Source organism: Eulemur rufifrons, chromosome 25 (assembly GCF_041146395.1).
Source record: "Eulemur rufifrons isolate Redbay chromosome 25, OSU_ERuf_1, whole genome shotgun sequence".
Lineage (NCBI taxonomy): Eukaryota > Metazoa > Chordata > Mammalia > Primates > Lemuridae > Eulemur > Eulemur rufifrons.
Genome location: NC_091007.1, coordinates 7058814 through 7073464, shown reverse-complemented (window position 1 = coordinate 7073464; position 14651 = coordinate 7058814). Strand labels below are relative to the sequence as shown.

At 43.5% G+C, this 14651-nt stretch overlaps 1 protein-coding gene across 1 annotated transcript in view; it reads left to right on the top strand.

The window, feature by feature from the left end:
• Positions 1 to 3407, top strand: part of CUL2 (cullin 2) — a 69031-nt gene extending 65624 nt beyond the window's left edge. Inside the window, exons 19-21 of the mRNA XM_069458622.1 lie at positions 66 to 167; positions 1802 to 1918; positions 2891 to 3407. Coding sequence (XP_069314723.1) covers positions 66 to 167; positions 1802 to 1918; positions 2891 to 3022 — 351 coding nt within the window. The 3' untranslated portion in view covers positions 3023 to 3407. The remainder of the gene's footprint in view (positions 1 to 65; positions 168 to 1801; positions 1919 to 2890) is intronic.
• Positions 3408 to 14651: the final 11244 nt, after the last annotated feature.

Sequence of the window (14651 nt, the reverse complement as noted above, 5' to 3'; positions counted from 1 at the left end):
TGGCATCTTACTTGTGGTCACTCTTATTTAATGATTTTGTTTTTTACAAATATTTTTAAATGTAGGAAGACATCGATGCAGAATCTTCATTTTCATTAAATATGAACTTTAGCAGTAAAAGAACAAAATTTAAAATTACTACATCAATGCAGAAAGACACACCACAGGTAAGTGCTTTTTGATGTCATGTTTGGGGAAATTTTTGAGCATTGGACTTTATAAATCTAATTTACATTGAGATCATATAAAGCTTTGCACACCAAAATTAATAATATACATCTTTTCTGGTCTACTATTTGCATTTATAAGCCTTAATCAAACAGAAATCTCTGCTGATATTTTACATTTTTAAAAAGTAGTAGAGAGCAGTGGAAAGCTAAGGAAAAAGGTGTTGCAGTTTGCTTGTATATCTCATTTTTTTCCTTCTATTTTTGATGAGCTTTATTAATGTATTTGCTCTTAAACCATTAAAATGTGTAGCTTTGTTTTGCATTCTTTCCAAAAATTCCCACCTTGAGAAGTAAGATATAATCTCTCATATTTCTCATTTGTAAAATAATAGAAAATTTTACAACTCATTCCTTTCAAAGAAAAGTTGTCCTGTAGAAAATACTTCTCAAACTGTCATCATGGGCAAACGAGCCACCTGGGGACCTTGTTAAAAGGGTCAGCAGTGGGGTCTAGACTCCCTGATGAGCCAGGGGGCGTGGGGGCCTCTGCTCTTTAACGCAGCAGTGGTTACTGCTTTGGTCTGGGGTAGACTGTTCATGTCACTGACGTTCTCTGATTGCCTCCTGTGTGCAGTCCCTGGGCTCAGTGCAGGATGGGAAGACACTAAGATGTCAGGTCCTCTCCAGGAACTATTTCCCCATGGTAGAGACAATTGTTAATTGATTGCCATTAATTCTGAACCCTAAAATGGCCAAGATTCCCTTTTCTTTCAGGCTAATGAATAATAATTTGTTACGTATGGATTGTATTTTATCTTTTCTTTTTTTTTTTTTTTTTTTTTTTGAGACAGAGTCTTACTCTGTTGCCCAGGCGAGTGCCTAGCTCACAAGCAACCGCAAACTCCTGGGCTCAAGCAATCCTCCCGCCTCCGCCTCCCGAGCAGCTGAGACTACAGGCCGGCTATTTTTTTCTATTTTTAGTAGAGATGTGGTCTCTCTGTTGCTTAAGGCTCAGGCTGGTCTCAGACTCCTGAGCTTAAGCGATTGTCTGGCCAGAGTGCTAGGATTACAGGTGTGAGCCATCATGCCTGGCCTATTTTATCTTTTAAAAGACTCGCTATTAATGTGGCGTGGCCTGTTTCTATGCCTTGTTTCTACGGGGTTTCCCTGAGCCCTGAGGAGACAGGCCCTCTCTGGCTCATTCTTCCTGGCTTCCCTACCTGAGCCAAACAACCCTTCACAGCTCTTCCCCTTACAGCCTGATCCAGCCCTGCACGTGGTTCATGCGGTTCCCTCTGAAAGCACTGCGATGTAGAGTCCGTGACCGCCGATAGGATGATGGTCTGAAATTATTGCCCTGTGTCATTTAGTCCTACTTTATTGCCTCTTTACATCAACAGTACAGTTTACTGTAGTGCAAATTTCTTTCTAATAACCTTCCAGCTTTAGCCCTAGAAATTATGTAGATGTTGTTTTGACAGTGCCTATGTGATATTGGGCACAGCATGAATGTATAATTTCATGCTCAGTATTGATTGGAAATTTATTTGAACTCACTGATAAAATGAATTTTAAAAATTCAATGACTTCATGACTTGTTTGCTCATTTTTTTTTTCCTTCTGTAAAACAGGAAATGGAGCAGACTAGAAGTGCTGTTGACGAGGACCGGAAAATGTATCTCCAAGCTGCTATAGTTCGTATCATGAAAGCACGAAAAGTGCTTCGGCACAATGCTCTTATTCAAGAGGTAAAAGAGAAAGTCAAGACTTGTCAGGGTAGAGGGCATTATCGATGTGTGGGTGCAGTCTCTGCCTTCTTAAAGATAATGTAGAAATAATACGCTCCCCAAATAGCATAAAGAAATGTTTTGTTACTTAATGAGAACAGTATGCAAAATTTCAGTATTAAATTCAGATCTACGTTGGCTTGAATTTAGCTAAAACTTGCCAGTTTATTGACTCTTCTGTTTAGTTATTAAAGGAAGTTGATCACATCAAATATTCATTCATCCCATAAATATCTGCATGGCTCCCCGTGGTGGGGTGCTGGGTGGCTGCTGGGGCTGTCGTGCAAAGCAGCTCAGGACTGGCAGGCCCTTTGCAAGTTCCCAGTCCGATGGGGAAGATATATCTATGTTCTACATTTTAATCCCTTCACAATATAAACATTAGAACTTCTCCTTACTTGACATAAAAAATTCCTTTTTGCTGTCATGTCAAAATTGATAGGTCTTATTGCTCCCTCTCCGTGAACACTCTCTTGCTTGTCTTAAACATTTTCATTTTCCTATTGCATTAGGTGTGTTGAAACCTCAGTAAATTTGAGGCACTTTATAGCCGATTGGTTAAAAGTAATTTTTTTTTTTTTTTTTTTTTTTAAGACTGGGTCTTGCTCTGTTGTCCAGGCTGGAGTGCAGTGGTGTCCTCATAGCTCACTGCAACCTCAAAGTCCTGGGCTCAACTGATCCTCTTGCCTCAGCCTCCTGAGTAGCTGGAACTATAGGCACGTGCCACCATGCCCGGCTAATTTTTTTATTTTTTGTTGAGACAGGGTCTTGCTGTTGCCCAGGCTGGTCTTGAGCTTCTGGCCTCGAGCGATCCTCCCTCCTCAGCCTCCCACAGTGCTAGGATTATAGGCGTGAGCCACTGGGCTTGGCTGACAGTAATTATTTACAGCTGATGAACTGGCGGTAGTTAACTTCCATGTGTCTCTTACCCAGGTGATCAGCCAGTCAAGGGCGAGGTTTAACCCCAGTATCAGCATGATCAAGAAGTGTATTGAAGTTCTGATAGACAAACAGTACATCGAACGCAGCCAAGCGTCGGCAGATGAATACAGCTACGTCGCGTGACGTCACTCCTCCAGTGCGGGTGTGAGACGGTCATCGCCATCACCACTTGGTGTGCTCCTGTGGGAAGAAGCAGGCCTGTGCCTCCATAATTTGGTCATTTGGCAGTCCCCGTTTTCTGCTGTTTACAACATCACCAGTGCCACGTCATGAGCGTCAAAGAAAATGCCTAGAGATATTTCAAGCTCATGTCATTGTGACATTTCTTAAAACTTTATTAAAAGAGTGAGTGAAGTATTGCTGAAATGTGGAAATTTGGTTGGGTACCATGCTTTTTCTCCCCTTCACGTTTGCAGTTGATGTGTTTTTTTTTTTTTTTAATGTATCTTAAAGGACATAAAATAAAAAACTTAAATATTGTAATATGACAGATAACCTAATAATTGTATCTACATTAAAATGACAAACATGATATTGCTGCTTGTCAAATAAAAAAAATAAAGAAATAGAATGCCTTTTTTTATGTGAATGGAGTATCAGGTTGGCCACAAAATAATACATAGACTCAAAGCAGCTCATGCAGCTTTCGTTGTGTTTTTATCTGAATGGTTTAATTCACTTGTACTCCCATTTAAGTCCTACATGCAAAATGTCTACATTACTGTTCTTGAGTGCATAGAAATGCATTCGGCATAAAGAATGTTTTATTTTTATGGACTAGAACTACATTGGATATAAGCATTTTGAATATTGAGGATATAATTCCAGCAACAGTTTCTGGTGATGTGCTACCTGTACCACCGAAACAAAGGAGGAGGACAATACGTGTGACCTCAAGTCTGCACAGAAGGAGCTTTTCATTCAAAAGTTGTCTTACTTCGTACATTCATTCTAATATAGACTAAGACCCCAGCTCTACTGCCTTCCCTGAGCTGTAGAGGACCCTGTGACACCAGCGTGTTCCTCCCGTTCTCCCTACCTGCTTCCCTCACACCACTCCTTTAGCAGTTTAGATACTAGAGTCACTCTGATAAGCCACAGGTGTGCTGAGCAATGCATAACCTAAACACCTTTAAAAAGAAATTTTTGTATAGTACATTATACCAGGTGCCACTTATATATAGACATAAAATTCCATTATTTTGTTTATTCTATATATATCAACAGCAGCATTAGAACACTCTGATCTATTACCATATTTATTATCTATCTACCCCTGTAACAACACAGTTTTTTTTTAAGCTGAAATCTTTTAAGCAGATACCACACAAATCATTTCCCTTAATACTTCAGTTTGTATCTTGAACAGTTAAGGCCTTTAAAAAAAAAAAAACCACAATGATATTATTACTTTTAACAAACAATAATGATCAGTCTCATCTAATATGTGGTTCATATTTAAATTTCTCTTGTTGCAAAATGGCTTTTACAATTGGTTTCTTTGATTGCACTTTTTCTAACTGGTGTCTCTTAAGTGTTTTAAAAATCTACTGAACTTATAATGACTTATACTGTATTTCTCATTTTACTTTTCTTCCTAGAGAAGAAATAATGGCAAACCATATACTATTGTACATTCACTGTCAAAAAAAAACAAACCCTTGTTTTGATAACTTGTTGATAAAGCTTTCCAAATTGATTTCTTTTTTTCTTAACTATTTATAAATGTTAAATCAAGTCTCATCCTGGTATCTAATTGTCAAGAAAATATATGATATTGAAAAATGGACAGAATACTTGTGCTGAGGTCTGCAGAAATGGCTGACAAGAGTTCTCTTCACATCTTTTCCCCATTTTATCTGAAAGGAAATACAAAGTCATGCTGTGTGTGAGGGAGAACAGACGCCAGATACGTTCAACCAAGGCACCATCCAGGAAGAGCGGAATGTGTAGAATTCAGTTTAGCACACTCCGTGCCCGAGGAGGATGCTGGGAAGAGTGGCAGGAGGGCTGTCAGGTCAGGTCAGGGGATTGAAATCCTCATGGCGGAAGCCTCAGCCTCAGCCTCAGCCCAGGGTACCAACCTGGCAGACCCTGCTGTGAATACCTAGTGCTTGTGTGCAGAACGGGTCAGAGCTAAGAAGAGGAGAGGGAGAGGAGGGTTTCCTATGCTTTGTCACAGAAAACAAATATATGTGAGCAAAACTCTCAGCAGTTTTTTTCTTATTATTAATACTAAGGTCGTTAATGTGTGCATCAGTGGTTTATTTGGAAGCCAGCCAACTGGAAGCCCTTGTCGATATTCCATCCTTTCCCTTTGAAACCAACTATTTGAATTGCTGCGGTAGGTGGAGATCTATTCTAGGGGTTAGTCCAATATTTTATGACTTCACTTTAAACAACAGACACTCGGATTTGTGTTTTATTTTCTTTATAATAGTGTGTTTATAGGACTTCATAACTTATATATGCTACAATGCCATCACATTTGGGTTCATTTTTTTAACCTGTATTGAGTGCAAACTCGATGACAGGGATATCCACCAATATCGTTTTGTTTAATCTTCAGAAATCCTTTTAGATGGGCAAATGTTTCTCACTTTCATAGATGAGAAAACCAAATAATGAGCTTTTGCAGAGCCTAAGTCTAAATCCCAGTCAAAACTGTGGACCTCAAATGCACTGTGTGTGTGTGTGTGTGTGTGTGTGTGTGCAGTATATACACACATAATATGTAGAGAGAAAGAACTTCATTTCACACAGAAAGAATAGTTTTTCCTGACTTTTCAGTATAAAAATGTGTTACTAGTTAATGTGTGATAAACACTTAATATTTTAGTTTCTTAAAATACTTATATAAAATAAGTATTTTATATAAGGGATTTGTCTTGGCTCATAGCTCATTCATGGCAAAGGGTACTCGTGAATTTAATATTTTACATTCACATCTACAACTATAGAACATTTATTTCACAATGTATATACACTTAGAGTTATCAGTTAAAACTGTTTTTTTCCTTTTTTTTTTTTTTTTTTTTTTTTTTGAGACAGGGTCTCGCTCTGTTGCCCAGCTGGAGTACAGCGGCACGATCCTAGCCTCAGACTCCTGGCTCAAGCCATCCTCCTGCCTCAGCCTCCTGAGTAGCTGGGACTACAGGTGCACACCACCACTCCAGGCTAATTTTTATATTTGTAGAGATGGGGGGGCGGTCTCACTATGTTGCCCAGGCTGGTCTCGAACTCCTGGGCTCAAGCAATCCTACTGCTTCAGCCTCCCAAATTGCTGGGGTTACAGGTGTGAGCCACCATGCCTGGCCAATTAAAATTTTTTTGAGCTATGTAGTAGCAAAGGATAATTATTGAGCTCTTAATTTTTGGTTCCAAGGACAAATCTGTGGTTGAGCGAGGTCAAAATAAAAGATGTGAACTTGAAGAATACTAGTCCTAAGGGCGGTTGCACATGGCTGGAGTTAAATGAGTGGAAATTAATACAGAGCGATCCAGCGGTGGAAAATTGCTGTGTTCATAAAGCATATAAAGGCCAAAGCAATTACATTAGGCAATCCTTACATGAGATATACAACCCCATAGGCTAGAATTCATTAAAGGTAGCACTCACTGATGGGGAGAAATGATAATTTTCATGACCAATGGCTGTACTGCCGAGGAAATTCTAAGAGGTTTTTACCTTCCCCTGGCCCCAATCCACAACCCAGGCAATTCCTCTTCCCTTTCATCAGCTGACAATGATTTCCCGGTGCCAGGGCATTATGCTGGGTACAGGAGCAGCAGTGATGAGCAGAAAAGACGCCGTGTGAGGTGTGTGCCCACCCGGAGCTTTCAGTTTGTCAAAGTCAGCCAGAAACGTGTCATTCCAAACGTGGTAAGTGCTTAGGACAGAAATCCTGGGTACACTGAGGAGGATTTTATAAGAGTTTAAAAGGGTGGAGAATGAAGGTGGGAGCGCACATTCTAGAAGTTAACAGCCAGATCTAGGAGTGGAAAGACCAGCGTGGCTGAATTATGTACATCGTAAACGGGGGTGATCTGAATATATTTATTTGCATTTAGAAAATGATGGTATTGTTTTCTGGGTGGTCTGTGTGTGTTAATAATCATTTTATTATGCTTTATAGTGCATATGGGATTTTTTGTTGTTTTGTTTTTTTTGTTTTTTTGTTTTGGTTTGGTGGTTTGTGAACTATTTTATGTTGGCAGATTTTTAGCAGAAAAGTGGATACCCTGCATTATTCGTGCGCAGGATGGATGGTGTGAAATGAGCCGGGAGACCTGGGCGGGAGGATCGGGTGCAGGGGTGGTCGTGGCCGTGATGATCTCCAAAGGGTGAAGCAGACACAGCTGACATGACTTTATGGGTTGGGATTGGGATTGCGTGAGTGGGGAGGGATAAATCAAGGATGACACCCGGACCTTTGGCTTTCACAACTAAGGCCATTCAGTGAGTTAGGGGGATCCTGGCTGGAGAAGGGACGTAACAGGCTTGGTTCTAGACGCCTTGCACTTGATGTGCCGTGGACACAGCCACGTGCAGCGGGCAGCTGGTTATAAAGGTCTGCAGCTCCATCCTGAGCCTCAGAAGCCAATCTGTAGAGCCTTTTTGATCCATTCTCACTTCTCTGACTGTTTGGCTCGTGAATTAACAATATTCAGGTTAAATCTGCGTACAGAGTAATAGGTACTGCCGTGTGACTACATTACATCCATTTTAAATCACAAAAGCAGGAAAGAAAAGGAATGAGACTTTTTATTTAGTCATTGATACACATTCCAGGATTCGTCTTCCTGTATTCAGTGAGGGGGTCTTGTCCGCCCACTTTGAGGCGAGGACGCGTTTACAGAAGTAGGGAGGTTGAGCCCAAAGTAGATGGGCTTTGTGATTGTTTCTCATATCCACAAATCTTCGCCAATTGCTGGTTCTGCCCTGCTCTTAACATGTTTTGCATTTTCCTTCTGACAAGTTTAAAGGCACCATTTCTCAGCAAAGGAAGGAACCTTTGGGAACCAACTTGTAGAAAAGAATTTGAATAAGAAAGGAAGGTTTTAAATTTTTCATTATTGTTTTCTTTTTCCCCATTGTTCGTGGCTTGATATTTATAGTTACGGTAATTGAAGAATTGCAGCCTGTGTTGACGTTTGCCGCCTTGGTGGGGGAGTGAAGTTAGCAGGTTCCTATTTTTATACTGTATGGCCAGATTGATATTTTACTTGGAAGAACTTTGGTGTTACAGGAAAGACATGAAAATTTTCTGTGACTTTTATAACCAGCCCTGTTTAGGTATCAACTAGCCTGCGGGACTAGCCCTAGCATAGGAGAAACAAGCTGTTTCAGCATTTTAGTTTTTATGCTGCTGAAGTAACTAAATTCAAATCAGTGCTATGCTGTGAAGTATCCGAGACACCTTGTTTAGATTGTACATTTCAAAATAATCATCTCTGAATTTTGAGAGCCAAGGAAGATGAGGACCTCCAGCCACTTGAGAAATGGTATAAACGGGAAATGTGTGGTGTAAGAAGTCAGAAGGTACACGCCGTGTTCACTTGTAAATTATATGCTTGACCTTGGTTGGGGCCAAGATCGTCTCCACTGCTCCATAAAGCAGGGAAGAGACCTCCGTAGCCCAACTGCTCTGACTTTTCTGAATTGTTTTCCTCTGCCATTTGGCCTCCAAGTCTAAACGGAGGGAGCCTGTTTGCATTCCTTGAGAGGTTGCACCCTCAGGGGGTCAACCTTAGCTCTAGAAAAGTCAGGTCAGGCTCACTCCTGGCCCAGTATTTGAAAGCCAATCTGATTAGATCTGAAAGTTCCGAGACCAATTGGAAGTCCTTGACTCAACCAACCTGGGACTCTTTGGGAAGCAGAGATAAGAGGAAGGGAAGGCCCAGACAGCTAGACTCTGCCAGACCATCAAACCCACCGGGGACAACCCATAAAAGGGCAAGTATGTGGCCGACTGGGGAGTCTCGTGGGACACAGCGGAACACAGTATCAGAATACTGTGGTTTCTGAAAATACACTTGAAAATTGCAGTTGGTCAGGCGTGGCGGCTCATGCCCGTAATCCCAGCGCTTTAGGAGGCCAATGCAGGAGGATCACTTGAGGCCAGGAGTTTGAGACCAGTTTGCACAACATAGCAAGACCCTGTCTCTACAAATAAAATTTTAAAATTAGCCAGGCATAGTGGCACGTGCCCGTAGTCCCAGCTACTCAGCAGGCTGAGGCAGGAGGATCGCTGATCCAAGGAGCTACGATTACACCACTGCACTCAGAAATAAGGGTATTTGCAATGGGTGTGTATATATGTTCATTTTTATGAGAATCATCTAATACCTTGTTGTATTAGAGTTCTCCAGAGAAAAAGAATCATGGGGTGGAGATACACACACACACACACACACACACACACACACACACACAGTTGTCCCTTGGTATCCACGGGGGACTGGTTCCAGGACCCGCCACAGACACCAAAACCCACAGATGCTCAAGTCCCTTCCATAACATGGTGCAGTATTTGTGTATAACCTATGCACATCCTCCCAGATTACTTGTAATATCTAATACAATATAAAAGCTTTGTAAGTAGTTATTACACTGTATTCTTTAGGGTATAATGACAAGAAAAAAAAATCTACATGTTCAGGCCAGACACAACCATCCTTTTTTTTTTTTTTTTTTTTTTGGATATTTTTGATTGGTGGTTGGTTGAATCCACAGATGCAAGAACCCATGGATACAGGGGGCTGAGTGTTTCTATAAAATGAGATTTCTTACAAGGAATTCACTGATGAGATTTTGGAAGCTGACAAGTCCCACAATCAGCTGTCTACTAGCTGGAGACCCCAGGAAAGCCGTTAGTGTGAATTCCAGTCTGAGTTGAAGGCCTGAGAACCAGGGGTGCCAACGGTGTAAGTCCCATTCCAAGGGCAGGAGAAGACTGAGGTCTCAGCTCAAGCCATCAGGCAGAGAGAGAGAATCCAACCTCCCTCCAGCTTTTTGTTCTACTTGGGCCTTGGGAGGATTGAATTATGCCCACTCACATGGAGGAGGAACATCTGCTTTCCTCAGTCCACTGATTCCAATGCTAATCTCTTCCAGAACCATCCCATGGGCATACCCAGAAATAAAGTTTACCCAGATATCTGGGCATCCTGTGACCCAGTCAAGTTGACACATAAAATTGACTGTCACAAGTCCACCCCTTGGCAACGTAGCATCCGTACACATCTCCGTAAACTGTGTTTACTACCTCCGGTGGTATCGGCCTCTCCACTTGTAGCCTGGCTCCTTGAGATTTTAATACCCCGGCATTTTTTAAATGACTTAAATAATATAAAATTTGACTAGGCCCTTCTTTGCTTGAACATGTTAACCGCTTGCTTCTTACCCAACACCCCTTGTTCTCACAGTAGTTATTAATGCTGATGCAGTTAATAATTGTCAAGCAGGAGGAGGAGACAACTCCAGAGTCAGGAGGAAAAATCTATGTGTTTGTTTTGCAGAAAGAATGAAAAAAGACTCATCAGAATTTAGGGGCTTGATGCACCCAGCTTTGTCAGGGTCTTGCCCCCTGTCCCCATCTCAACGTACAAGATTCCATTCTTTCCCAATCAATGCCCTCGCTTTAATAGTTAGACACCCTGCAAGGCTGGGAGTACAAATTGAATTGTAGTTCACCCAGTTGCAGGATGAGATTCTAGGTTTGATTTTCAGCAATCTCAGCCCTGCAGCTATGGGAGATAAGCAATGCCTTCGGGGTACGGATAGACGCCTTCATGTCATTTGAGTTTGAGCTGGGAGTTCAAATTCCTGAGGTCATCCTTTCCTTTCACCACTTTGTCCAGTGGCATTAGGATCTACCAGCCAACCTCGCTGTATTTGTTGTTTCTCTAAAAATGTTCAAAAGCATCTCCTATATAGTCACCTAACTCCTTGCTGCTTCTAAGTGGTTGAATAGGAGTATCCAATGCAGATATTTTGCATATCTTTATAAACAGTTCGTGCCGCGGGCTATCGGTGTTCTCTTTACTGCTAGAAATGGAGTCTTTAGCATCTTTAAATCTAATCAGATTAGAGCATCGGTTCCAGAATCCCTAGAACCGGTTCAAAAAGCTCATTCTTAAAATTCTGTTCCTCCAGAACTACTCTCAGTACCAAAATCTGTATTAGTCACAGTTCTGCAGAGAAGCAGAACCAATAGGAATTTACATTATTTACAGAGATTTATTATAGGGAATTGGCTCATGCACTTATGGAGGCTGAGAAGTCCCAGCATCTGAAAGCTGAAGACCCAGGACAGCTGAGTAAATTCCGGTCTGAGTCTGAAGGCCTGAGAACCAGGAGTGCCAGGGGCGTAAGTCCCTTTCCAAGGACAGGAGAAGACCAATGTCTCAGTTCAAGCAATCAGGCAGAGAAAAAGAATTTTAAACTTTCTCCACTTTTTTGTTCTATTTGGGCCTTCAAATAGAAGGGTTGGATGGTGTCCCCCTCCACCCAAATTCATGTCCACCCAGACCCTGTGCATGTGACCTTATTTGGAAAGAGGATCTTCGAAGATATAATTAAGATGAGGTCATACTGGAGTAGGATGGACCCTAATACAATGCCTGGGGTCCTTATAAGAAAAAGGAAACTTGGACACAGACATACAGAAAAGAAGATCATGTGAAGACAGACAGAAGTTGGAGTGATTCAGCTTCAAGCCAAGAAGCTCCAAGGAATGCCAGCAACTACCAGAATCTAGAAAGATACAAAAAAGGGCCGGGCGCGGTGGCTCACGCCTGTAATCCTAGCACTCTGGGAGGCTGAGGCCAGAGGATTGCTTGAGATCTGGAGTTCGAGACCAGCCTGAGCAAGAGCGAGACCCCCGTCTCTACTGAAAAAACAGAAAGAAATGATCTGGACAGCTAAAAATATATATAGAAAAAAATTAGCCAGGCATGGTGGCACATGCCTGTAGTCCCAGCTACTCAGGAGGCTGAGGCAGAAGGATCGCTTGAACTTCACCAGGAGTTTGAGGTTGCTGTGAGCTAGGCTGACACCACAGCACTCTAGCCCGGGCAACAGAGCGAGACTCTGTCTCAAAAAAAGAAAAGAAAGGAAATGGACACCAGTCAAGCCTGAATTACAATACTGGACTCTACACCTCTTCTCCCACAGCAGGGACTGGACCCAGAGGCTGCAGTGGGGTCAGGAGCCCCAGTCTGGGGAGACCGAGGGGTACCGGGGTAGAAGTCAAGCTGGCCTGACGACATCCTAACAAGAACTGCCACCAAGGACCCTGCTTCTGCAACTTTCAGATTCCAAACAAAAAGGAGGGAAAGACAGTTGGACAGGATGGTAGCTCCTGGCCTTGGGGCTCGCGGGCCCCAGAAGGATCGGTTGAATTGAGTGGTAAAGGTTAAACCTTCCACACACTCAAACGCCCCCTTTGCAGCAGCCCAGCAGGGAGTCATCTGGTCTCTGCGTGAACTTTTCTGGTGTTTAAAGCATGATCACCTCTTCAGGTTGTCCATTCGGGTGGCCTCTGCTTTGCTGTCTCTCCCAAGGGCTTCCCCACGCTTCCCGACTCTGCACACCACGTTCCACTCCCCTTGGCACAGCCGGTGCCCCGTGGCCTCTGCATCCCGGGCCTCATGAATCAACCTCAAACCCTAGTGCTCCTGGTGCTTCTCCTTCCTGTCCCCCAGTTTCGCTGGCGAGTCCACTGGGCTGGGCTCTAACCAAGGGTCTGCTCCCGTGGGTTCTGTTCAGCTACCCAGCTTCTTCCCTCTATGCTGAGCGCCTTGTCTAGAACCCAGGTGGTGACGGAGAGCTGGTACCATGCCTGCTCCCTGTTGTATCCTGCCCGCCACGCTCCCTGCCACCAGCTGTGATGATCCTTTGAGGAAGGACTTTTGGAAAGCTGCCTAAGCGTCCCTTGCTGTTGTGCCCTACCCCCAATTGGAGAGCCTGGTCCCATCAATTGGCCAAATGGTGCTGGGTTTATTACACCCTCTGCCAGGGGTCTCTGGGCGGCCAAGAAGCCCTCACTAGCATCAGACTCTAGCTACATTTTTTTTTTTTTTTTCCAGTCCATTCCTTAGTTCCACTATTCCTCACAGGGCCTCTGCCCTACCAAACTCCCCTTATGCCGCATGCCCGAGACCATGCACGGGTTCTAGCTGGTTCCCTGCAGCAGCAGCAAATACCTGTAATCCCCCTGCCCCATGATGATTCTTCACGACTTCTTTCCTGCAAGCTCAGCATTCTTCAATGATGATGGCTTCCAGATCATTCTCTACAGGGCTGCATACACTTTTGCTCCCTAACATCCTGTTGGGAAGTGCCATTGGCTGGAACCAGAGCAATTGTTCAGGGCTTACTGCTGAAGAGGCTCATGACTGCCTCTCTGATGACTAGAGGCAAAGGAAGAAGTTGTTTTAAGAGAAAGGTTTCCTTTTGAATCCAGTCACTACTTATGCTTTTGTCTTGAATAAATAGCTTTTTCTTTTATGTGCAGCAGAATTACCCAGGGAGACGTTTCAGTTCTCTGGGTTAGAGTATAAATGTTATAGATGTTCCCTCTGTGAGCCAAGTAAAAGGAATCTCCAGAATTCCTAAAAGAACTTGATGCATGAGAGTCCACAAATGCTACCCTACTTTTTCCAGAAGAAAGAGGATGGAGGGCATCCTCCTCCCGGATACTAGGCTGAAATAGCTTGGGCGCCTGGAACTGTGCTCCCCAGAATGGAAGCAGGGTTGTAGGCCTCTATGCCACTAGGAATTGAAGGGTTTAGGAAAACCTCAGACCAAAACACCTTCTAGAGCTGGGTGCAGTGGCTCATGCCTTTAAACCTAGCACTTTGGGAGGCCGAGGTGGGAGGATAGCTTGAGACCAGGAATTTGAGACCAGCCTGGGCAACATAGCAAGACCCTGTCTCTACAAAAAATAGAAAAATTAGCTGAGTATGGTGGCACACACCTGTAGTCCCAGCTATTTGGGAGGCTGGGGTGGGAGGATTGCCTGGGCTCAGGAGTTTGAGGCTATAGTGAGCTATGATGATGCCTGTACACTCCAGTTCGGGTGATAGGAGGACACCCTGTCTCAAAACAAAACAGCAGGGCGTGCTGGCTCGTGCCTGTCATCCCAGCACTCTGGAAGGCTAAAGTGGGAGGATCACTTGAGCTCAGGAGTTTGAGATCAAAACAAAACAAACACACACCACCACCTTCCAACTATTACCATATTGTCCTCACCTTAGTTAGTGTCTAAAATTTCTCTATTCAAGACTCTTATGGATTTAAGGCGTCAAAGGTCCTGGTCATTGTGCAAACTGGTTTTCTGGGAGGGTCGTGTTTCTGAATGCCTCTGCTTCCCCCCCCCCCCCCCCCCGCCCCCGCCCCTAGGGCAGAACCAGCGATTCGCCTTTCTGTTGTCTTGAGCTCTGGTTGGGAGAAGATAGCTCGAAGGGCTCTGAAAGTGGCAGAGGCCCCTGGTGTGGGGACAAAGGCAGGGCCACTGGAAAGAAGCTGGATTTGGGAGACTAATGTGTCCCATCATGACCTGCTGGAGTTTCTTGTCTCCCTCTGGTGGTTTGAGTTCCGGCCAGTAGAGGCATTCTTTGTAAGTAACTCACACCTCCCAATACTGGGGTGAGTTTTTACTCTTCGGGGACATGTTGTTTTCTCCCCCTAACTAGGGTGACAGCATTTTGTCATGTTGTCATGGCAACCGGCATGCTGCAAGCTGCA